This window comes from Schistocerca serialis, chromosome 4 (genome assembly GCF_023864345.2).
Source record: "Schistocerca serialis cubense isolate TAMUIC-IGC-003099 chromosome 4, iqSchSeri2.2, whole genome shotgun sequence".
In the NCBI taxonomy this organism is placed as follows: domain Eukaryota; kingdom Metazoa; phylum Arthropoda; class Insecta; order Orthoptera; family Acrididae; genus Schistocerca; species Schistocerca serialis.
This window is the reverse complement of record NC_064641.1, coordinates 743,024,177-743,048,976: the sequence shown is the minus strand read 5'-3', so window position 1 is coordinate 743,048,976 and position 24,800 is coordinate 743,024,177. Positions and strand designations below refer to the sequence as shown.

The window sequence follows — 24,800 nt, the reverse complement described above, 5'->3', positions numbered from 1 at the left end:
AAAATGTGGAACAAACAGAAAAAAAACACAACTGTGCGATAGCAAAACAGATAAGGAAACAAGACAATGGACAAAAATACTGGCCACAAACTACTCTAAAAAATACAACGTGCTACTTAAAGACTACGGTGAGCGAATAGAAGGCTAGGGCCAGCGTAAGTACTGGTCGGAGCTGTTCCTAGCAGTTGGTAAACACAGCTGGTCTGACGGTCTAGGCGTGCCTATAAAGCCAGGTTGGCAGAGTGTTACATCAGTCATATGAGTTCCGATTGGTGGAAGACTGTTACATATTGTCTGGCAAAGTAGTTCCGTGTTTATTTGGAAAGTGTGTTATTGTTTCTGTCCACTGGCGATGTTTCTCTCCGTGCTGCTGAAAGGGGGTTAGAAACCCATCTTGCGTTTATGTTCTGCGGGCCCACTAACAATAAGAGGTCACTATGACATTTCTCCCTCTACGAAAAAAAGGCACAGCACGACAAACATCCATAGGAGTAGGGGCATTGTGCTTGATGTCCGTGGGTTCGTGGCAGGCAGGGGTGGGAGGTGGCGACGCAGCACGGGCAGCTGGTGGTGGAGGCAGAGGGGGAAGCAGAGGTTCCGCCACAGGGCGGTCAGCGATAGGCACTGGCAACTTCCCTTGGGTGCTGTGATCCACCAGATGGGGGCAGAGCTGGTTGAATTGCCAGCGGGCGGTGGAACTGTTGGCGCACCGGAGAGATGCCATCGCCCGGCCGCAGAGCTCGGTGATGACGGCAGGCACCCAGTGCATCTGTGGTTGAGAGAAGGTCCTGCCTGACGAGAAAGGAGTACGTCGGCATACGGGTGGGAGGGTGAGAAGCCTCAGGAACTAGGACAGATAAGGGGGAGCGGAATGGTTGACAGTGAAGTATCTCTGCTGAACTTTTACCGGCATTGGGGGCGGCGCAGTACATAGCCAAGAAAAGAAGCATGGCCTGCTCCAGCGGGTGATGGCTCAGCAGCTTATCGAGCTGGGTCTTGAATGTCTGCACGAAATGTTCCGCCCAATCATTTGATGTAGGGTGAAATGGGGTGGTTTGGACGAGGGGAAATTCCATTTGTAGTAAAGAATTGCTTAAACTCAATCAAAGTAAACTGTGGACCGTTATCCATAATAATCGTTTTGGGGAGTCCTTCGACTTCAAAGAGGCGCCGTAGAATTTTGATAGTCTCGGCAGAAATGGTGTTCATCATGCAGGAGACGTAAGGGTATTCCAAGCTGGGGTCAATCGGTATGAGCCACTGGGAACCATGAAACGGCTCTGCAAAATCCAAATGGAGACATTCCCATGGAGTAGCTGCATCTGGCCACGAAAAAGAAATACTGGTGTGGGGGTGCTGCCTGACATTTTTGGCAGGGAGGCAATGTCTTTATCCATATTGCACCAATAAAGATGTCAGCAGACCAGCTGTTTGGAGAGGACTATGCCCCAGTGGCCAGTGTGGAGAAGGTAGGGGACATGGCAGTGCAACGCATGTGATATGACCATCTGGGGAGCATCTGAATCACTATGCTAAAGGAGAACGCCACAGTGGAAAAAGAGACTGTGCCGATGATCCCAAAAGTGCTGGACCTCTGCGTTGTGGACACTACGACGGTTGGTTGGCTAACCCACAGCGATTTGGTGGTAGAGAGCTTGCAGTGTCTGATCCTGGACAGTGGCCCGCTGGACCGCATCTGTTTGTTCCACATTTCCACTTTCTGTACACCAAAAAGGAGTCTTTTCTTTAATTGTAATAAAGTGTGTTCAAATTGACTGTTAATTCTTTCCTACCAACCGGGAGGGCTTCTTCAGTCCTTGGTGGAAACTGTACAACAGATTCAGGCAATGCTCGCACATCCAGAAATTCACTCTCACTCGCCAGCGTTGCAAGAAGTAGCCCATAGGGTTGATTCCATCGGAGATAAATTGAACACGTTGCACATGGCTCCACTAATGTTTCTGGCTTTTGATAGATCTGTTGAACCATGGTCAAATTATGTCAAACTTTCTTTTCTTGTCAAAAGTCTCCAGGTCAGACTTATTGGGAATGGATTACGATGCTCCAGGTCTCTCCCGCGATTGTAAATTCGTGTGTGCCAACATTGCCTACAAGCAGTCTTATGCCTCTTCGTTGATCCACGGTTTGGTGGTGGTCCACACACCAGACGAGGGTCTTCGGGTTGATGTTTCGAAGTTACAGGACTTGTCCCTTGACACCTGTCTACTGATCATTTGTGTGTTTGAACAGTCTCACCGGCTACAACAACCGCATCTTGATCCAGCTGTTTTCGCAGCTCGCCAGTTGCCTAGTGCCGAGCAGGAGTCTCATCAATTTGTTGACCCACTCCATGACAGGAAGTCTTTCGCCCTCCTGTCCGGACTGTTTCTGGACTCACCAACGGTCAGAGCGCCCCCACCGGCGAGCAAGGTGCATGACTTCCGACCGAGCAGGCCATACCGCCTTCACAGAAACATTGTGTCGATACCGCGCTTCCTGCAGATGCACAGGCTGGCCACGAATCATCACCTCACACCCTGGATGCTTCGCATTCCATTGACGGCCAAGTATTCTCCATCATTTCTCAATCGGTTGCCCATTTTCTCATTACCTTGGAGGTTGTGCATATTCCGGTGGTCTTCCAAATTGACACACCATCATGTGTGTCTATTGTGAATGGTGCCACATACCAACATTTGGGCTCACCGCTTTATCCCCGTACACTCGCACCTTGCGCAGTTTCAGTAATCACTCTATATCTGTCAACAGCGTTTTTTCCACACAAATCTCTTACAACGGCTCTTCCTTCAGCGCTCAGTTTTTGGCGGTCAGATCCCATGGCGCTACTAATCTTCTGGGTGTGGACATTTTTATCAGCGCAGAATGCAGTACAGGCGGTGTTGATTCTCTCATCCTCCTCGTCCCATTGCTCAGAAAATTGAACATGTTGTTCTCGTCCTCCACACCAGGGGTGAAGGGTTTCACCATGCATGTTCAGCTTTTTCCCTCTGCTGTTCCTCGTTTTTCTAAGGCCTACCCAGTCACTTTGCTCTCCAAGACAGGCTCCAGGGTGAATTGTGATGTTTACAGGATGAAGGCATCCTTTCTCCCGACGCGCACAGTCGCTGGGCGACGCCTATTGTAATAGTCGAGAAGCTGAATGGTACTTTACGCATCTGTGGTGATTTTAAGGTCACGGTCAATTCTCAGTCCGTCATCGATGCCTATCCTTTCCAATCAGTGGATGACATACTAACACGTCATGCGGGCTCAACCCTTTTTGCCACAATTAATTTGCATGAAGCTTATTTGCAACTGCCATTGGGATGAGGAATTGCAGCAGATCCTGGTCATCAATACCCCGTGTAGCCTTTCCCGGTACAACCGCCTCCCGTTTGGCATTGCCAGCCCCCCCCCCCCCCTCCCCCCGCCATTTTCCAATGTCAGGTGCCTGAGGCAGCCAATTATTTGGACGGTGTCATCATCGGTGGCTCTTCCACGGTGGACCTCGCAGACAAGCTGAATCGGCTGTTTCAAGTTTTTTCCGAGGCTAACCTGCGTTGCCGAAAAGAAAAGTGTGACTTTTTTGCATGAGAGGTCAGCTATCTTGGGTTCACGATTGATGCCCGCAGCCTACACACCTCTAAGGAGTGTGTCGAGGTGATTAAAAACCTGCCTTCTCCCACCAACGTGAAGCAACTGCAGTCCGTCGTCAGTCAAATCAACTATTATCGGTGCTCCATACCCCACGCCGCTGAGATTTCGGCGCCCCTGACCGGGTTATTGAATAAGGGCGTCCGTTGGGTTTGGGTCACAGCGTGTGAGCAGTCTCTCACATGTCTCAAGTCAGCTCTCTCCTACCCTCCTTATCTGGCCACTTACAATCCTTCCCTACCCTTCATCGTCACCGCCGTTGCCTCGGACTATGGCCTGGGTGCGGTCCTCTTGCAAGTTGTCGACGGCGTTGAGAGGCCGGTGGTTTTTGCATCCAAAAAATTAACCTATGCTGAAGCCAAATATAGTCAAATTGGAAAGGAAGCTTTGGCACTGGTTTTTGGCCTGACGAAATTCTACGATATCGTGTATGGTTGTCATTTCACGCTGCAGACTGATCACAAACCTTTAGTTTGTTTGTTTCATCTGGGTGCTACAGTGCCCACCTGGATGACGTGCCGCTTCCAGCATTGGGCGCTCTTCCTGGTGATATTCGACTTCGACATTGTCTACCGCACCTCTGAGCGGCACACAAACACCGATTTTCTGTCCCGGCTTCCCCCTTGCTTTATTTCCATGTTGACCCAGACATGGACAAAACAAGACAATGGAAGAAAATTCTGACTGCAAACTACTCTACGAAAGACAATGTGCTACTACAAGACTACGGTGAGTGAATCAAGGCTAGGGACGGTGTAAGTACTGGCCAGTGCTGTTCCTAGTTGTTGGTAAACCCTGCCGGTCTGCTGGGCTAAGCGTGCTTATAAAGCCAGGTCGGCAGAGTGCTACATCAGTCGTATGAGTTCCGATTGGTGGAACACTGTCACATGTTGTCTGGCTAAGTAGTTACATGTTTATTTGGAAAGTTTGTTATTGTTTCTGTCCACTGGTGATGTTTCTCTCCGCGCTGCTGAAAGGGACTTAGCAACCCATCTTGTGTGTCAGTTCTGCAGACCCTCTAACAATAAGGGGCCTCTGGGCCCTCTAACAATAAGGGGCCGCTACAACACCACTAAGTGAATGCTGGGCTGGTACCCCAGTCTCACCTCAGTTACACAATTTGCAAACATTTAGAAAACTTTCAGCCACTTTCACATGTGTGACACTGCATGCATTTTGCTGTGATAAACACATTACGTCCCAGAGGGTAATGAGGTTGTGACAGGAAGAGCATCTGGCCACCCCTTAAATTATGCTAAGTCCTTTAATAACAATGCTGAACCTGCACCAATGCGAGACAAAAGCACAAGAAGAAGAATTCTGGCATTATTAAGGTCTTCTCAAATGATGACATTACGATTAACAATCACATGTATGTGAACTGAAGTTTTCTCAAAGGTTTTGTGTTACATCAAGAGATGAGTCTGATATTCAAAAATAAGAGCCAATTGCAAGACTACGACCCCTCTTGATGCTGCACATAAACCTAAAAATTAAGTAAAGTAAAATGAAAGCAAATGAAAAATCAATATATTGACAATATGACAACACAGACGGTAAGTAGGAAGAGGATAGAGAGAGAAATCTGAAATAAAAACAAGGGATGGAGATATCAGCATGTGTAAAGAACAGGAAGATCATGAGAGCCTAAATTAGTTAGCAAATAACAGTGCTGTTGGTAGGATTAATCTCTGTGTACTGCATGTCACAGTATGCAATAATATCATTCTTGCCATTCCTATTTTGTGGGATTTTCTGGATGTTTGTATCATTTAGAATTGATTTCTGTGATTGTGCAGGCATGGTGTATACTATTCAGGTATTGTAGTTTTATTACAGGTGATGTAAAGGAAACAACGAATATTACATGAACAAACGACACATTTCTGAACTTCACAAGAGAGGATAATAATCTGAGTCTTCAAATTGAGTATGCTTCAGCTGCCAGGAGAGAAAACAGCAGGAGCACAGAGAGTGGCACAGATAGAGGGCAAATTTTTGAGCCCACGATGTATTCTTTGCCTTTCCCTGCTCATAATTTACCAAATACCTGCTTTCGTAAATGCTCTCCAGTACATTATATGTTGGCTATTTCCCATAGTGGTTTTAGGATTATTGTATGTCCTAACGTGTAAAGTAAAGAATGTGGGTATATGATAATCATTCTGTAGGATGAGGAGAGAATTTGTAGGAAGTATTGATCTCATTGAGTACACAACTGAAAGAAGTCGTGTACTTCACTAAGAAACTGGTTAATAGATTCCGTGAACAAAACATGACCTATATAACATTTTTTAATTGCAGTTACCAGTTTTGGCCAAATTAGACCACCTTTTGATAAGAAATAGAATAAGGAAAACAAAAACATTATTACATATTGTCATCTAATTCATTTATAGTAATAGATGAAGAAAATATATTAGTAACTGTATCAGGCTATGCAAAATACAGGACAACTGTAGCCCCTGTAACTGTCAGTTAGTGTACGTTGGTACCACAGAAATCATCAAAAGTGCCACAGTTATGCATGAAAGGTTTATTATAGCGCTCACTTAGGGCCAGCAGCATTTATTGAACACAAGTAACTTAGGCAACAAAAAATTACAGTTGCTGTCTGTCCATGAGCTAAAGAGTGGTAGTTGTCATTGGCATATTCATCTGAGCCACAAAAGAAAATAATGTGAGACAGTTTCTGATTAAGTTGAATAGTCCAGTTACTACTTAGCCAAAAAATGCTTGTTTTGTAATCAACTTTTCATATACCGTATTTACTCGAATCTAAGCTGCGCTTTTTTTCCGGTTTTTGTAATCCAAAAAACCGCATGCGGCTTAGAACCGAGTGCGAAGTAAGTGGAAGACTTTCAAATATTCATAGCAACAAAAATAAATTTCTTTACACAAAAATACCAACAATGCACAAGGCTTTAGGATTGTTGCATGAGTTGATACGCTGTGGCTCATTAAGATTTCACGTAGCGGCACCTATTGCTTGTTGGTGTTAGTGAACCATAATGAAGCACTTTCATTATAGTGCCAAATTCAAGAGGGGAGTTATTTCTTTTGAGGAACAGAGTTCTAATTGTGCTGCAGGTCTGCGATATGGGACTGATGAGAGCAAGGTCAGGCGATGGCAACTGCAGAGAGACAAATTATTTGAATTTTCAAATAGCAGGAAAGCATTTAGTAGGCCAAAGTGTGGCCGATATCATGCACTAGAAGTGATTTTAAATGAATTTGTTAAGGAACGGCATGAGAAATTCCTGCCTGTGAACACTGAAATTTTAAAAATTAAGGCACATGAAATTGCTAGAGATCAAAAAGTCAAAAATTTTAAGGCTGGTCGCAGCTGGATTGATCTGTTTATGAAGCACTGGGGTTTTTCACTTCAGAGGCGAACTTCAGTTGCACAGAAGCTGCCGAAAAATTATGAAGAAAAACTTGCTACTGTGGCGGCGGTGGTGGTCGTGGTCCCACTTTCTTCAAAATTTGCTGCTTAACTTTCATACCATGCATTCTTATTCTTCATTGGAGGACAGGTGTAATGATGGACTAAGAAGACGTTTTTGCCATTGGACGTGCAGATGCAGTCGAAAGCTGTTGGCATGAATTTGAGCCCATTGTCTGATGCAATGATTCAGGGATGCAATGGTTCAGGGAAGCCCATTGATGCCTATAACCTGGATGAGTGCACTAATTTTTGCATCTGTTGTGGTTTACTGAATACATGTAGGTAATTAGAGTAAGTGTTCATGACTAAATTGATGCCTATAATCTGGATGAGTGTACTAATTTTTGCATCTGTTGTGGTTTACCGAATACATGTAGGTAATTAGAGTAAGTGTTCATGACTGTTAACCACATAGAGCCCAGAAGAGTGCCAACACAGTTAAAATGAATGTGGTTCAGACAGAGTGGAGAGTGGACCAAGGGGTGAAAGTTTGAGGTGGAGAGGCCTGTGGCCTGTGGTAAGCACAAGCCAGACAGCTGTACAGTCTCTTGCACACCCTCATTTATACCAGGCCAGTAAGTATGTCACTGTGCTTGTGCTTTGATTCATGACATTTTCTAGTGCCCATGATGGAGTAGTAGTAAAACCCGAGGGCAGGTTGGGATGATAATACAGTGTGCATCTGCATCCTGCAGGTGGCTATTGTTGGTGACTGACTGGCGGTAGTAATGACAGCACAGGCCCGGAACTCAGGATTGATATTCTTGGAAAAGAATGTGGGCCCCTGCAGAGCGCATGATGCATGACCTGCTGTAAGTTTGGCCCATGGCGCGTGTGTTTAGAGGTTCATGCAGCTGTATTGGGCAACTGAACCAGGATTTTCCCCCCAATCCGTGTGTATATGGAAACATGAGATTTTCTGCTGATCAAAGCCTAGTCGTGGCCCTGTGGGTAAGTGACATAGAGCTTCCACATTTTTGTGTTGCACTGTGGACTGGTATTTAATGGTATAATAGTATAAATGTATCAGCTGAGAAAAAGCACCCAATGGTGGAGCCTTTATGCTGTCCATTTTGGAAGACTGGTGTGGTGCCCAAAAAGTGCTACCATCAGTTTTGGGTCTGTAATTAAAGTGAACTTGGTCCAGAATATGTAAATATGGAATGTTCTAATTGCAAAAACATTTGCTAAAGCTTCATCTTCAATCTGTGAGTAGTTCTTTTGGGTGGGTGTCGGTATCTTTGGATGTGTAGGCAATTGATCGCTAAGGTCCATCGTTATTTCAGTGTGCCAACACTGTACCATTTGCATACAGTTAGACATTTGCAGCCATAATGAGTGAACGCAATGGTGAAAAGGATATAAGATAGGGTGCCAAGCTCAGCATATGCATCAGCAGTATGAAAGCAAACTTGCAAGCAGTCATCCACAAATGATTTAGTGGATTCATGTAAGGACCACCTATGGGAGGAACTTAAATTAATAATTCACCTTTCCCAAAAAGGTATGCATCTCTCATAAGTTTTGGGGGCAAGGTAGCATGTCGATAGCTGTGGTGTTATGGTCATTGAGTTGGATCTCTTGTTTGTTTAGCAAGTGCCTGATGTATTCGACTTGTTCCTGGAAAAACTGGCATTTGTCTAAGCAGTCCTTTGTCTTATCATCACATAAGATTGTGAAGAGGGTGCAGAGGGTTCACAGATGGTCCCAACACGTAGCGCCAGTAACAGTAAAGTAGTTGACATAGTTAGTGCAAATGGGTAATGGACATGGTCAACTGTTCCAGATATCTGGAAAATTGCCTGAGTGGAAGAGATCCCTAAAGACAAACATTTGTATTTGTATAAGCCGTATGTAGTGTTGGTAATCACAGTACTTTGTGACCCCTCATCCAATTTGTGCCTGGGGATTGATTGTTGATTTAAAGACTCTGCATGACCAGAGGGAGACACTGGGTTTCTTCACCATTAACAGAGGTGTGGCCTAAGCACTCATTCTAAATTTTTCAATGACTTCAGCCTCATAGAGCCAGTGAGTCCCTGGTTAATGGTGATTTGTAAGGAGCCAAGAATGGGCCGTGCTTGGCAGAAACAAGGCACCACATCAGGATGCAAATAGATATGAGCCTTGAAATTGGAGGTGTGTTGCAGGCCAGATTCAAAAATAAAGGCAAAAGTGGTACAAAGGTTGTAGAGTTGCTGGAAGGGAACCATTTCAGAGACAACCTGAACCTTGTCAGTGATGAAGAAGCCAAGTGGCAAGATGCTTTTAGGCTGTGACTATTGTGAATTGATCCCAGATGGGAACTGATCTGTCACCATAGGATACCAGTTTGCAGGAGGCGGGGACTTACGCTGGGGAATCCACAAGAGCATACATTTGGAGGTTTACCAAGCAAAGTGTAATTCTTGTGTCCACCTGGAAAGGGGTGACTGTGTTCGCAATTTTGAAGTTTATAATTAACTTGTGAAAGAAATGATCACATCGGGAACTATTATCTGAGATTCATGCACTATTCCTTGATGCATGCAAGGAACTGTTTCTGATTGTCATGCTGGCTTCTGGCAGACTGTTTGGAGGTGCCCATCTTTTCCAGAAATGGGTGAAATGCACACAGTAATCCAGACAAACAACACACACGTGTGCTGTGAAGCAGTCTAGACAGGATGAAAGACCCTATTGCCCATGGTGGCAGGGATGGACTGGCTGTTCAGAGGCCATTGGTGCATCTGAAGTGATGAATCACGATTACACCATCTGGGAAGTAGTTTACAGGCATTTCAAAATCCTGGGGCACAACGCAGTGATTGGACTGCATGCTACTAGTAGTCAATCCTTTCAAAAGTGTGTGCCATTATCAGAATAGTTTGCGTTGACGGGTTGTCTAGCTTAAGAGCTGGCATGCGTATTTCTCAGTTGGGGGCCAGTTGGACCACTACATCTAGAATTAGAGCTTGTGCTTGTGATTTTGCATTCTGGCTTCACACAAATGAAACCGCAGTGGTGACTCATCCCCTGTAAATCAGTCACGCAAGAGCAATAAGACTAACCAGGTAGCTTGTGGTATTGATGAAATTTGAATTACGATACAAGCACATGGAATTGTTGCGAATAATAGATCAAAAGTAACATTCACAATTACTTGAAAGTAAGGGCGACTGGATTTGAGAGAGGAGCCGACTTCTTCTATAAGAAAAAAATCTCCGCCATTAGATAGGAAGAACGATTGTTGGAGAGCGTCATTAGTGACCTGACAGATGCAAAGTCTGCTTCAGCTGCTGTAAATTGGTGTTCCAATGCCTAAGCATCATCAAAAGGCAGAAATGCATCTCTCTGACTCTCCACCTGGGAAGTGACTGCTGCCTGTATTGGGTGGGTACTCGGTATCTACAATTGATCCTCCAGAAGCTGAATTTCTTTGTGGAGCAACTCATTTTGCCTGCTGCTGCTGAAAGTGATCTCGCAACTGCTTTTGTGATTGCTCCTGCAGTAGCAGCTGTTGCTGTCCCAATAGTTTCAGTGTCTTAGCATCCCTGGCACACTACTAATTTACAGAAGACGACAACAAGGAAAACATTCAATGAAGACTGCTCTACAAACAAGCAAGTCCTGAAAGTAATCAACAAGAGAAACCAAGACATAGTAAAACGGAAACCAAGGAACAGTGGTGCTTTATGGCTAGTGACATGATTGCGAGACGAATACACTAGTGACAGCATAACTGTGGTACAGCGAGCTTTTTAGTGCTACATCAAGCGCTTATTGGCATTGCAGTACAGCGCAGCCAGTGCTGCACCATGACAGTGCTAGTGTTCGTAGCTGTAGCTGTTCCGCCTATCAGCTGAGATCAATATTCATGCCGTCTGCTGAACTTTGAGTCGCCGGGCTAGTATACCAGAGGAGGAGCCGAGCTGTTTCATAAAATTAAGATGTTCATGGTCACTGTGAGACATACACGTTATCTATGAAACTAAAAGACAGTGGGGACTCCCCATTCTCTGTCTCAGAGAAATACATTTTTAGACAACCAGTTAATAAAATTCTTAAGAAGTAACCAATGTTGCTCTGATTGAATGTAGTTACAGCCTGGTTCAAAGTTCAGCCCTCAAAAGTGAAATAATTTTTTTGAGAATGAAGTTGGATGGAGTGGTAAATATTTATGAGGCACTTAGAGCAGATATGGAAAAGAAAGTGTATAGTATCGCACGTGCAGATGTGTTATATTGTATATATATTATTACTGCCATGTTATCTTCATTCCCAGGTACCGTCTCAGAAGCAAATTAAAAATGATTGTGATATGATTTAATGTTTTTATTTACCAGATCCAAGCAAGAATTCTCACTTTGTTGTGGACTGTGGCCGCCATGTAATGAAGGAACACTGCTACTGGCCACTTGTTTCGGATCTGAATAATGTTCTTTCACACCGCCCAGTCGCTATTAAGTTTATGAGTGATGACAACTTACTAGAAATGTGGTTTGGTTTTCTTTCCATGTTTCAAGGTAATTATTCATGTTCTGTATTTACAGTATGGTGTGGCATATACTAATGACTACTAATGATGTAAATTATTTGCTTCACCAGTTTCAAATTTTCTTTGTGCTATTGTACTATTATTTTTTCAGGCATGAATGTAAACCAGCGAGAACTTACTCAACATGTTGAATTTGAGCCCAATACTTACTACGCAGCATTCTCAGCTGAACTAGAAGCTAGTGCATACCCCATGTGGGCTTTAGCATGTCACCTTGTTGACTGTTCTACTGTGGAACTGACAAGAAATGTACTATCAATATGCAGGAATGCTCTTCAAGAGTGGCTGGATGCTGTTGGCTTTACTAGTCCAAAATCGGTGGGTTTTTAAAACACTTAAAATTAGTTACATATGCCACATTTTAAACAAAAAACATTTTCAGGATCAAATGTGGAATCTGGCCAAAAGGTATTGGCATGAATTGCAGGAAATTAAGATGATGGACTAGAATAAGTTGTAAGAACGAGAGGTTTTTAAGAGTTTTAAAGGGAACGTTAGGCAACAGTTGACTGAAATAGAAGTGAGGAACACAATAGAAGATGAATTGGATAGTCCTGAGAGATGAGGTAGTGAAGGCAGCGGAGGATCAAATAAGCTAAAAGATAAAGCCAAAAAGACAAAGCCCAGTAGAAATACTTGGATGAAGAATGAGATACTGAATCAGTTGAGGAAAGGCAGAAATATCATAATGCGGCAAATGAAGCAGGCAAAAGGAAATAAAGGTGTCTGCAAAATGAAAAACGAGATTGACAGGAAGTGCAAACTGGCAAAAGCAGGAATGACTAGATGAGAATGGAATACTGTAGAAGCATACAAGATTATGGGAAAGATAGAGGCAGGGAAGTTAGAGAGACCTTTTAGAGGGAAAAGAAACAAATGTATGAATGTTAAGAGCTCAAATGGCAAATACAAAGCAAAGAAGGGAAGGCTGAAAGGTGGAAGGAATATATAGTTAGAATGTACGAGGGAAATAAACTTGCAGACATATTAGAGAAGGAGAGTAGGAAGTGAATAAAGATGAAATGAGAGGTATGATATTATGAAAATAATTTAACAGAACTTTGTACGACTGAAGTTGGAACAAGACTCCTTTAGTAGATAAAATACCGTCGGAATTATTGAGATCCTTGGGATAATCCAGTGTGGCAAAATTATTCCATCAGTGTGCAAGATATATTAGACAGGACAAAAACCATCAGACTTAATGGAGAATTTAAAAATCCCAAAGAAGGCAGGTGATGACAGGTGTCAATATTACAGAGTTATCAGCTTAAAACGTTTGGCTGCAAAATATTGACACGAATTACTTAAAGAGGACTGGAGAAACTAGTATAAGCCAACCTTTGGGAAGATCATTTTGTGTTCGGAGAAATTTAGCAACATGTGATGACATACTGGCCCTTCGACATATCTTAGAAGATGGAATGAAGAAGGGCAAATCTACATTTATAACATTTTTATATTTAGAGAAACCTATGACAGTGTTGACTAAAATACACTCTTTGAAATTCTGAAAGTGGCAGGGGTAGAATATGGGGAGAGAAAAGTCATCTGCATTTCGTACAGAAAACACAGTGGAGTTGTAAGAGTCAAGGGAAAGGAAAGGGAGACAGTGGTTGAGAAGGTTGAGAAAGGCGTGAGAAGGGCTGTGGGATCACCCCAATGCTATTCAACCAATACATTACACAAGCAGTAAAGGAAACCAAGGAGAAATTTGAAAAGGTAATTAAAAGTTCAGGGGCAAGAAATAAAAACTTTGAGGTTTTCTGATGACATTGCAAGTCCATCAGAGATGGCTAGTGAGTTGCAGTTGAATGGAATGAATAGTGACTTGAAAAGAGATTGTAAAATGAATATCAACAATAGTAAACACAGATAATGGAGTGTAGTCAATTTAAACCAGCAAGGGAATTTGATTAAGAAATAGGACACTAAAAGTAGTCAGTAAGTTTTGATGTTTGGGCAGCGACATAACTGATGATGGCTGAAGTCAAAAGGATATAAAATTCAGACCTGCAGCAGCAAGAAAAGTGTTTCTGAGAAAGGGAGATTTGTTGACATGAAATAGGAAGTATTTTCTCAACATACTTGTTCTGAGACATCAAGGGATCACCAATTTAGTATTGGAGGGCAGTGTGGAGGGTAAAAATCGTAGAGGGAGACCAAGAGATGAATACACTAAGCAGATTCAGAAGGATGTAGGCTGCAGTAGGCTGGGAGATGAAGAAGCTTGCACAGAATAGAGTAGCATGGAGAGCTGCATCAAACCGGTCTCAGGACTGATGACAACAACAACAACAACAACAACAACTAGTGTGGAGTATAGCAATTCAGGCAAGGAGACAATAGAAGCCTTTGAAATGTGGTACTACAGAAGAATGTCAGAAATTGGTGGGTTGATTGTATCTGTTGTCTCGAATTAGTGCATAAGCGTGTGCGTATAGTAACCAATGTTAACTGGAAGTTTACAGACATCAGACTATGTGTGTAATGTCAGTGTTCTGATATTTTCTGGTCTTACTTGAATTAGTTGTCACCAACATAATGATAGTTTTAACATAATTGAATGGAAATGGTACTCCATTTATATCTGTTTCTTAAGTTTTTTCTGCTATTGTTTGTACATTGCTTCATCACTTGAGCTTAAGTGCAGCTATTTTGAATCTTGGGCTATGGTACAACATGTATTGTACATTATTGAGAACTGGCATGAATATAACTTTGTATATCTTCAAACAGTTTTAACTGTTTTGAGAAACATGCCATCTATATTTTACATTGCAGCTTTTCACGCTACTACTGCGTCCCTTGCAGTTTATAAAAATATAAAAGCAAAAAAGAAAATGTAGTATGTGTAAATGTAAATAGCATTAATCATACGTGAGATGTCTTTCTTACATCCATCTACGTTTCTGGTAGAGGGGACACTTTTCTATTTTACTTGTCAAGACAAAACTGTTTTACACTAGTGAAGAAAGTATTCTTGACATCATGGAATTCATACTTGATGCAATTTATTGCTTACATCTCATATATTAGTGCTCAACATTATACGGACAGACAGAAAGGATGGTAAATTACTTAATGGTCTGGTAATCTTTTTTTTTACTCTCTCTCTCTCTCTCTCTCTCTCTCTCTCTCTCTCTCTATCTATCTATCTTTCATGATATAAAGATATTAGTAAGGTTTGTGCTCAAGAGCTGACAAGTTAGTGTGTGCACAGTCAAGATAGGTGACTGTTAAGAATCAACCCTCACCACATCACACCACTTCCATTTTCTCCGGACCCACTTCATCAAAGATTGCTACCCACACCTATCAGGCAGCAGAGTGAGGAGGTAACCATGGATTTCTCTCTCTCATATCAGTTTTCTGTCCTTTTTCTGTGCCTGTTTATTGCTAAGTGCCCTTTCTATTTGCTGAGTAATGATGTGTCCTTATTTAAATATTACTTCCCATTCGTTGACACTGACGATGATACAAGAAACTTGACTGGCACTGCAGCATAAGTAGCGTATTGTGCAATTTCTGTCCATGGGAAACAAACCAAATACTTACATGTTCAGTTTCAGAATTACTTTTATTCCAGATTATCTCAATAATGGGAGCTAGATATCACTTTACGGAAAAAAAAGAAACAAAGAAAAAAAAAAGCCAGCAGCAGTTGAAATATGAGAGTGGATTGCATTTGCATTCAGATTTATGTATGTTGGACTCCAAATGATCACATTGAAAGGCATGGTAGCATTCCAGTAACTAATTGACTCTAATTCAGGGGAGTTATGGTTTGAGTCTCACCCTGATATACATGGTCTGAATTTCTTGCAGTTTTGCACACTCTCTATAACGCAAATGTGAGAATCGTTCAGAATCATGACCATTTCAATCTGTAGTATTCTTGCTATTAAACCCTAGCCAGAAAATGTTCCATGGTTTTTGTGTGTCAAATAAGCACATCTTCCACTGTGGAAAACCTTTTTTATAGTTGCATGGTGAGCATAAGTGCATTTATTTGCTTGCTGCATTCTGAGTGAGTGTTCTCAACAAAATGTTTTAATGTTAATGACAGGTGGCATTATGACCAGGACAAGATATTCAAAACAGTGGGCCAACCATCCACCTTCTATTTACAGTATACCTGTAAGGTATTCAGATCTGTCTGTGATAGGTAACAGAGTTGGAAGATTGAGCAAGAAGCTGAAGTGCAGCAATTAAAGCTCCTAGGCAGAATTTTTTGTGAAAATGTTGTCATAGAAAATGAATTTTCGAGACTATAATGAGTGAACAATAACGATATAGAGGAAATCTTGTCTCTTGCACATGATTTTATTGCATTTTCTTGAGGTCTGCATGAGCTTTTCAAGTCCTGCTTGGTTTGCAGTGTATATTTGTGGTGTACACGAAGAATAATTGGGATACACTTGATTATGTTGTTCTCTGGGTTTTAATATTTTAAAATTGTATGATAGTAGAGTAGACATTAAGGTACAAAGTTACATAAACTTATTAAAGGACACATTTAACATAAACAGTGGATAAGGTGAAAAATATGATACAGAATATACTAGATAGGCTCTCAAATAGCTTGGTATAAATTGAAAAATTTCTATTTTTATGTTGTGCAGGTGCACTTACAAGGAAACATCACCAAATTAACCTCATATTTTAAGGAGAGAAAGACTCCACATGCAAGGTATTAACCCCAATAATTGATACCACACAGAAATATGGCCCAGAATTCTGCTAGTACACACTTATGGTCTTCTGCCCTGCAGCCACTTAATGCCTGAGTGTGAAGTACTGTAAAGTGGAGTGAGGAAGAGGCTTATGTTCACAATGTCTGTGAACAAACGAACGATAGTGCTGTGTTCATTGTGCCAAGTAGGTGGCACCAGGGATCTCTTTGCTTTAATCACCTTTATGTTGCAATTCACAAGTACATAGTGAACTAATGAAATGAATGAGTATGCCATTATAGTAGTAGTACAGCACTGTTTAATTATCATCATCATCATCATCATCATCATCATCATCATCACTGTTATGCGTTATCTTCTTTGCACTGTAAAGTTGACACTGTTGAAGTGAACTAAATTTGTGCGAGTTGCACTAGTCTTCTTTGTGGCTGGCATAATTAAATTGTAAATGAAAAATACTGAATTTCATAATAATTTTTCAGTTGCATTGGTTTATTTATTTTGATTTTGAGGACTATATATATATTTATAAACTCCTACAGAATATCACTAGGAGAATATTGTTAAAATAATATTGATCACATATGTGTGTGATATTGACGTACTTCATACTCATATTACTTATTGGGTTCTTGTGCAAAATAATGTGTTCTTGAATGAGATTTTGAAAAACCTTTGCCATATGTGAACCCATACTCCGTCCTCTTCCCTTGTGAATAGGAGAGCTTCAGTTATCGCTCTGTTGTACAGTATTTTGTGCTTTGGCATTAGACGGCTGCAGTGGGGCAGAGGCAGGTAACAAACAAATGATGAATGCAAACATTTGAAACCTGTGCTTTCAGGAGGTCTTATCTGTGTACTCTCAGAATTATGGCCTAAATTTTTGCGTGGGTTTGATTTTCAATGCTGATATCTTGCAATTGTGCTTTTTTCTCCTTGAAATACGAAGTCAAGTTAGTGATATTTTCTTCTTAGTCTATATTAATCACAAAGTATGAGCTGACATAAAATAGCAGCAGGAATGGATATTTGGGTTCCCCTTCTAAAGCTGTTACAAATGTTGAAGGCGTAGTACAAGTTGTCTTAGTTTAATAGTAGTTTTCTATAACAAGATGTTTGTGTTAATTACAAAGTTACATAATAGTCTGAATGTTGCTTTGTTATTAGTAGCTAAACAAGGTTTAGTAACTGATGGCAAAGTTCCCAAGTATCACAGTTCAAATGGCTACAACTGAATAAAAATTATTTTGAAATTTGGGTATGTGTCTGTTTTAACACACATTGTCATTCCATCACTAAAACATTGCATTTTTGTTCATTGATATGTTGCAAAAGCTGTGGTTTTGAAATTTGAAGCTCATCCTAACTTCACTTTGCACATTTGGTTGTCTGTATGGCCTGTCATAGTTTATTATGGATGGAGCTTTTCGTACTCTTTTTCGTTAATCTCTGCATATCTCTATATTCAGTTGCTACTGTTGCAAGGTGCTTATTTACCCAGTACTTTCTTGTCATACGACCAACGTCATTGCCGCAGTGGTAACACCAGTTCCCGTCAGATCACCAAAATTCAGTACTGTCGGGCTGAGCTAGCACTTGGATGGGTGACCATCCAGGCTGCCAAGCACTATTGGCAAGCGGAGTGTACTCAGCCCTTGTGAGGCAAACTGAAGAGCTACTTGATTGAGAAGTAGCGGCTCCAGTCTCGTAAACTGACATACGGCCGGGAGAGTGGTATGCTGACCACATGTCCCTCCATATCTGCATCTAGTGACGCCTGTGGGCTGAGGAAGACAAGGCGGCTGGTTGGTACCATTAGGTCTTCCAGGACCTGTTCGGACGGAGTTTAGTTTTTAGTTTTATTTCTAGTCATACAGCATTTTATTGTCTAGAGATATAAACACTATTTGATCAAAAGTATCAGGACAACTATTAGTGGACATTTATATAAGGTGTGTCCACCCTTTGTCTTAAACAATAGAGGAACCAAGATGATCCTTGTGGAAATCCTGTGCTAGTTTCACCTGATCCCAATGTATTTCTGTTTTACATAAAGCTACTTTCGCGTATTCTTCAGAAACAGTATAATGTTAGCTGACGAAGGTTTTGGGAATTAAAAGCTTTTAGATTCAACAGGTCTTCCTCACAGAATACCATTATTTTCACTTACACCTAAGAGATGTGGGTGCTCTGTAGTCAACTATGCAAATGGAAGCCAATAGCGGATATAAGTGAATAATCCATGTCATTGAATAATCTGCACAACCGAATTTTAAGGGAGAAAAAAAGAAATATTGGCTTTAATTTGTGTTTTATTTACAAAAAAATTATTCTAACATAATTCTATTCATCATCAGTAGGAGAAGAATCATTATTGTCATCATCTTCCCACAGAATGTCTTCCTTATTTACAAAAAATTATGCTAACATAATTTTTTTCATCAGCAGAATAATCATTGTCATCATTGCATCTTCCTATATAATGTCGTCCTTGGTATTGTCCATTGAATTTGTGATACCACATTTCTTGAAGGATTTTTCCATCAGTCGCAATTGAATGGAGTCCTGTGAACATTTCACCCATTCACAAATGTGGAACAAATCTGGCTGCTTGACTTTTTCACTTGTGGTTTTCATTGTCCATCCATTGTGTATACTGCTTTGAATGGCCAATTTGTACACACACCTAAGGTTGCAGGCTGGATATTAGGCCTTCGGGCATAACGACCAGTTCAGTTTGCCCTTTTAGTAATTTGTCTCACACTTCCTCAGTTGTATATCCACGGTAGGTGTCCAAGACCACCACGGTATATAAAGTCAGTAACGCACCAGGGTGACATTGCCAAACAGGCATCACCAAAGATCATTGTCCATCCACAGTTTCGGATTTGCTCTCACCAATATGCCTTTCATTGATATTCTCAGAATAACTTTCCTTTCAAATGTTGTGTCAGATGGTAACTTCTGTCCATCACCACACATGATATCACTGTACACATTTGCTTCTCATTCCACCATTTCATAACATGACACTTGGTTCTCCTTTCCTGTTCTCTGTGTTGTCGAGGGGCATCCCAAAATAGACAGGTGCGTGATCTGTGTTGCCAGTTTGTGATAATATATAGGAATGTTTGTGGTGCAAATGTATCACATAGTTATGAAGATTCACTATTTGTTCCTCATAATCATGCGGAAGCTGTTGAGTGATGGTAGTTTTCCTCTGAAAGCCTAATACATTTGGACTGAAAAATCTTGATAGCCAGCCGCAGCTAGCTTTGAAACAACTGATGCCTAGTTCTTTGATTTAAAGACAGTGCTTTGAGTTGGCACATTTCACTAATCACTGCATATCCGTATTGTCATTTCTCATGTACATAATCACAGTGTCTTTTTTTGGAGGTCAGGATGTTTCACAAATTACCGTTCGTTTCATGAAGCCACAGTGTGTTTTCTCACTAATCAATACAATCTTTGCTTACATTGTAATCTCTTTGCGATGCACAGTTTCCAATGTTCTCTGCTTCTTCAGTAATTTTGAGTTTCTCTTTAGTTGTGTACGAGTGATAACAAGAACTTGCAGTCTTATAATAAGTTAATAGTTTACTTCTAGTGTGCCACAGGCACATCACAGACTGGGGCCACAACAACACTGTAATTTAATGGGATTTGTTGTTGGTGGCAGAGCAGTACCAATCTTATTGCAGTTAACTGATGCACCCCAGTTTGTAGCTGAAAAAATATGTATGGATTATTTGTGCATATATGGTAATTCCAATAGCTAATTCAATTGTGCATTCTGGAAGCATTATGTTCACCTTTGCTGGACTTAATCCGAAGGACTCGTTTTTATAGTTTCATAGTGTAGCTTTCTGGGTTGGTTTGTTCACTTGTAATTTTTTCTTGTGAATTAATTGTGCTACTCTTGAATCGAGAGGAACCCTAGAGGTAAAATGGGTTCTGAGTGACCTGTTCCTTTCCTTCAGTCTCCATCTTCACCTAAGTATTTCTTTTAGGAAGAAGGAGTCCCAGGTTTTGAAACCTGTGTGAAGAGGAATATTCAATTCAGAAGATTGTAAAATTACAAGGAGGCAGAATGGCTGACCAGTACTCTTTCTGGAGGCATGATTCCAAGTACTTGCTGAAAGAAACACAGAAGTAGAAAACACTACTATTTTTGATTGTTTCTTTCAGCAAGTACTTGGAATTTTGCTCCCTGGAAGGCAAAGTACTAACTACCCCATTTATCGTTCTTTCTGTACTATGGTGGTGTCCAGATGACAGCCATAACTAATGCCATACTCTTGTCTGTGGCCAGCCGGGGTGGCTGAGCGGTTCTGGCGCTACAGTCTGGAACCGCGCGACCGCTATGGTCACTGGTTCAAGTCCTGCCTCGGGCATGGATGTGTGTGATGTCCTTAGGTTTGTTAGGTTTAAGTAGTTCTAAGTTCTAGGGGACTGATGACCTCAGAAGTTAGGTCCCATAGTGCTCAGAGCCATTTGAACCATTCTTGTCGGTGTAGGGGTGCAGGGCAACAGTATTTCTATAAATTTTTTGAGTAGTGTAAAAATTGGTTGTGGTTTGTTGGCACACACGTACGATTTTGGGAACAATCTTAACAAATCCTCTCATGGGAACAGATTGCAAGATTTAATCAGACAATATGTGAAAGTAAGCTGGACAGGAAACTTCTCTCTAAACAAATCCACAACAAGAGCAGAATTCTAAGTACTTTGCTGATAGAAATACTTGAAAGTAATTATTGGGTGAGCTATGCCAGTTTGATGGAATCAAACATCTTAAGCAAATAACACCATCAAAATAAGGCCATGAAAATTCTGTTACAGTATTGAGGTATTGTTACTAAATGATGACAGTATCTTAAAGTCCAGTAACATTCAGAGCTCAAAATCCCCACAAAACAGTTTCTCATTGTGGATACAATAGCTTCTGTACCCCAGAACTCCAGGTTTTGCTTTTTAATGGAAATCTTTGGAAGAAAATGTGCTTCATACATTATGTGATCAAAAGTATCCAGACACCCCCAAAAACATATGTTTTTCATATTAGGTGCAATGTGCTGCCACCTACTGCCAAGTACTCCATATCAGCGACCTCAGCAGTCATTAGACATTGTGAGAGAGCAGAATGGGGTGCTCAGCGGAACTCACGTACATCGAACGTGGTCAGGTGATTGGGTGTCACTTGTCATACACCTGTATGTGAGATTTCCACACTTCTAAACATCCCTAGGTCCTCTGTTTCTGATGTAATAGTGAAGTGGAAACATGAAGGGTACATACAGCACAAAAGCGTACAGACTGACCTCGTCTGTTGACTGACAGAGACCGCCGACAGTTGAAGAGGGTCGTAATGTGTAACAGGCAGACATCTATCCAGACCATCACACAGGAATTCTAAACTGCATCAGGATCCGCTGCAAGTACTACGACAGTTAGGTGGGAGGTGAGAAAACTTGGATTTCATGGCCGAGCGGCTACTCATAAGCCATACATCACGCCGCTAAATGCCAAATGATGTCACGTTTGGTGTAAGGAGCATAAACATTGGACAATTGAACAATGGAAAAATGTTGTGTGGAGTGACGAATCACGGTACACAATGTGGTGATCCGATGGCAAGGAGGGGGTATGGCGAGTGCCCATTGAATGTCATCTCCCAGCGTGTGTAGTGCCAACAGTGAGACTCGGAGGCGGCGGTGTTATGGTGTGGTCATGTTTTTCATGGAGGGGGCTTGCACCCCTTGTTATTTTGCGTGGCACTATCACAGTGCAGGTCTACATTGATGTTTAAGCACCTTCTTGCTTCCCGCTTTTAAAGAGCAATTCGGGGATGGCGATTGCATCTTTCAACACAATCGAGCACCTGTTCATAATGCACAGCCTGTGGTTGAGTGGTTACACGACTATAAGATCCCTGTAATGGACTGGCCTGCACAGTGCCCTGACCTGAATCCTACAGAACACCTTTGGGATGTTTTGGAACACCGACTTTGTGTCAGGCCTCACCGACTGACATTGATACCTCTCCTCAGTTCAGCACTCCATGAAGAATGGGCTGCCATTCCCCAAGAAACCTTTCACCACCTGATTGAACGTATGCCTGTGAGAGTGGAAGCTATCATCAAGGCTAAGGGTGGACCAACACCGTATTGAATTCCAGCATTACCGATGGAGGGCACCACGAACTTGTAAGCCATTTTCAGCCAGGTGTCTGGATACTTTGATCACTTACGTATTGGCTAGAGTTCTTGAGTCAGTAGCATCTGGTAGGCACCTACTTGCAAATATTACCACAGTTTGGCAAATTTTAGCTATTGGAATGTTTATTATTGCAAACATTATTTGGTTAATATTCTTGGCTGATGGTAATATTGGCAGCTAGCATGATAATTTCATTACAGCATTGAGAGGGTGTAATATCCAAAATCACTGTGAGGATTTAAGATCTGGAAAGGAAGCTATACTCTCATATTTCCTTGTCGGTCTCAGTACTGTACATTTATTAAGTGCATTATGTAGATAAAAAATTCCAACTTCTGTGAACAGTCCATGTACAAATGTTTCTTGGATGTTTAATATCTCCAGCTGTAGAACGTGCTCTTCTGTCATGTACCTCTTCATGAATATCAAATGTAAAAGATGATGATTGTGCGAAGTTCATTGGTACCAACTTTAAAGAGAAAAAACTGTACAGAATTCATTAAGTTGTGAAGTCTTTGAAACAACCTTCACATTGCTAGAAAATATTATTTTTTAATACCATTGTGCAACATATCTACACTGTAGCAGTCAAAATTTCAGTGTTTTCTGTACTGCCTTAAAATTAGCTAAATATGACCCACACCCTGTGGTTGCAAAGAAATATGTATATGATAGATGAAGGTAGAAAACAGAATAAATGAGGGAAATGAAGTTTTGAGATTAACAACCTTAAGGAAAAAGGAAGGTAGATGTCTCTTGTACGTTACGATGTAAGTGTGTATTTTTATTCGTTTTGTAGCACAGATATTTTTTTTGTTTGAACAGCCTGATGGTCTTCAGGTGTCATTTCACCTTCCACTGCATCGGTATCTATCAGTATTTATGTGCCAAGCAATAAGGCTGCAGGGGCTTACATTGCGGGAGGTTCTGCCACCACCAGACTTACTTTCACTCATCATGATGCATCCTCTAAGGGTTCAGGTAAGAGACTCCTAAAATTTAATAAGCTTAATTGTGTATGTGGGATTTTTGTTGTTAGCTGTTCTATGTACTATTTTTGTCATCAGTTAAACAAAAGTAGGATGTGAATGTTTAAGTGAAGGCCAACAATTACCGGAGATAGCGGGCATGTTTGTGTGAGGTGTGCTTGCTTGTGTGTGTGTGTGTGTGTGTGTGTGTGTGTGTGTGTGTGTGTGTGTTTTTCCTTTCTGGAGAAGACTTTGGCTGAAAATTCAAATGTGTAATCCTCTTTTTGTCATGCCTGTATGCAGCTGAACATGTCATCTTTTAAAATGAAAGTCTCTTCTTTTCAAGACGTAGATGAAATAGTTGAGCTCAACAGAACAATAAACCATGACATGCAGCCAAAGTTTTCTCCTATTAATTAAAAGAAAAATGTCACAGACAGAGCACTTTTAATCTGGGAAAGTATCATAGCACAAGGATTAAATAAGGAAGGAAGATTTGGATCTAACATACCATTAATGAAGGTGTCATTTTGGGTCCTGACACAGGTCCTGTCTCCATATTGGATAAAACTGTGGCCTGCATAACACAATCAGGATGCTGACAACAATATTTTTAATCATGTAGTCTACTCAGTTAAATGTGATGGAATAAGAGGAGGAGAGACTCCTAGGTTGCTTAGCATGGGAGACTGTGGAACAGGGAAATGTTTGTGATTTGTAAGAAGTGAATAGGCTTGCAGTCACTTAAGGATTCAATTCAGAATTAATGTATTTTCTCAACAGTTTAACCTTATTCAGAGAGAGGTGTTGCAGTGGCTCCATGTCCTTGCGAACCAGTGAGTACATCATAGTCCTTTGTATTGTAGGCCTTTGGCGCAATCTCTGGTTCCTGTGTCCTGCCTTTCACCATCAGAGAACAACATTCCACTTGCATCCTGTTCTGAGAATACACAGTCGGTACTTTTTAACCACAGCTGGATACAAGTGAAAGATAATTCTTATTCCTCTCTATATGCTGATAGGCAGAAAATATCTACTACTACTTGTTGAGTGTAGAAACAAACACTTTAACAGGCAAAAAGAAACTCGGTTCCTCTTACTTGACTGTGTACAGACTTTTCAGTGCCACATTGCAGTTGCATGAATGTGTCACTCCATAGTAACTTTGAGGGATCACCTGTGATACTGCTCGAGACAATTCGGTGACGGGGACTGTGTACTTGACTAGTACGGCAGTGACTGACTGGTACTGACTGACTTGGCTCTCTGTACTA

General features: G+C 41.3%; 1 protein-coding gene across 2 annotated transcripts in view; it reads left to right on the top strand.

Moving 5' to 3' along the window:
• Nucleotides 1-24,800, top strand: part of LOC126473269 (E3 ubiquitin-protein ligase Ubr3) — a 297,943-nt gene that overhangs the window by 77,974 nt on the left and 195,169 nt on the right. For both annotated transcript variants that reach the window (XM_050100220.1, XM_050100221.1), the window contains exons 8-10: nt 11,428-11,607; nt 11,731-11,957; nt 23,384-23,539. In XM_050100220.1, the coding sequence (XP_049956177.1) occupies nt 11,428-11,607; nt 11,731-11,957; nt 23,384-23,539 (563 nt within the window). The remainder of the gene's footprint in view (nt 1-11,427; nt 11,608-11,730; nt 11,958-23,383; nt 23,540-24,800) is intronic.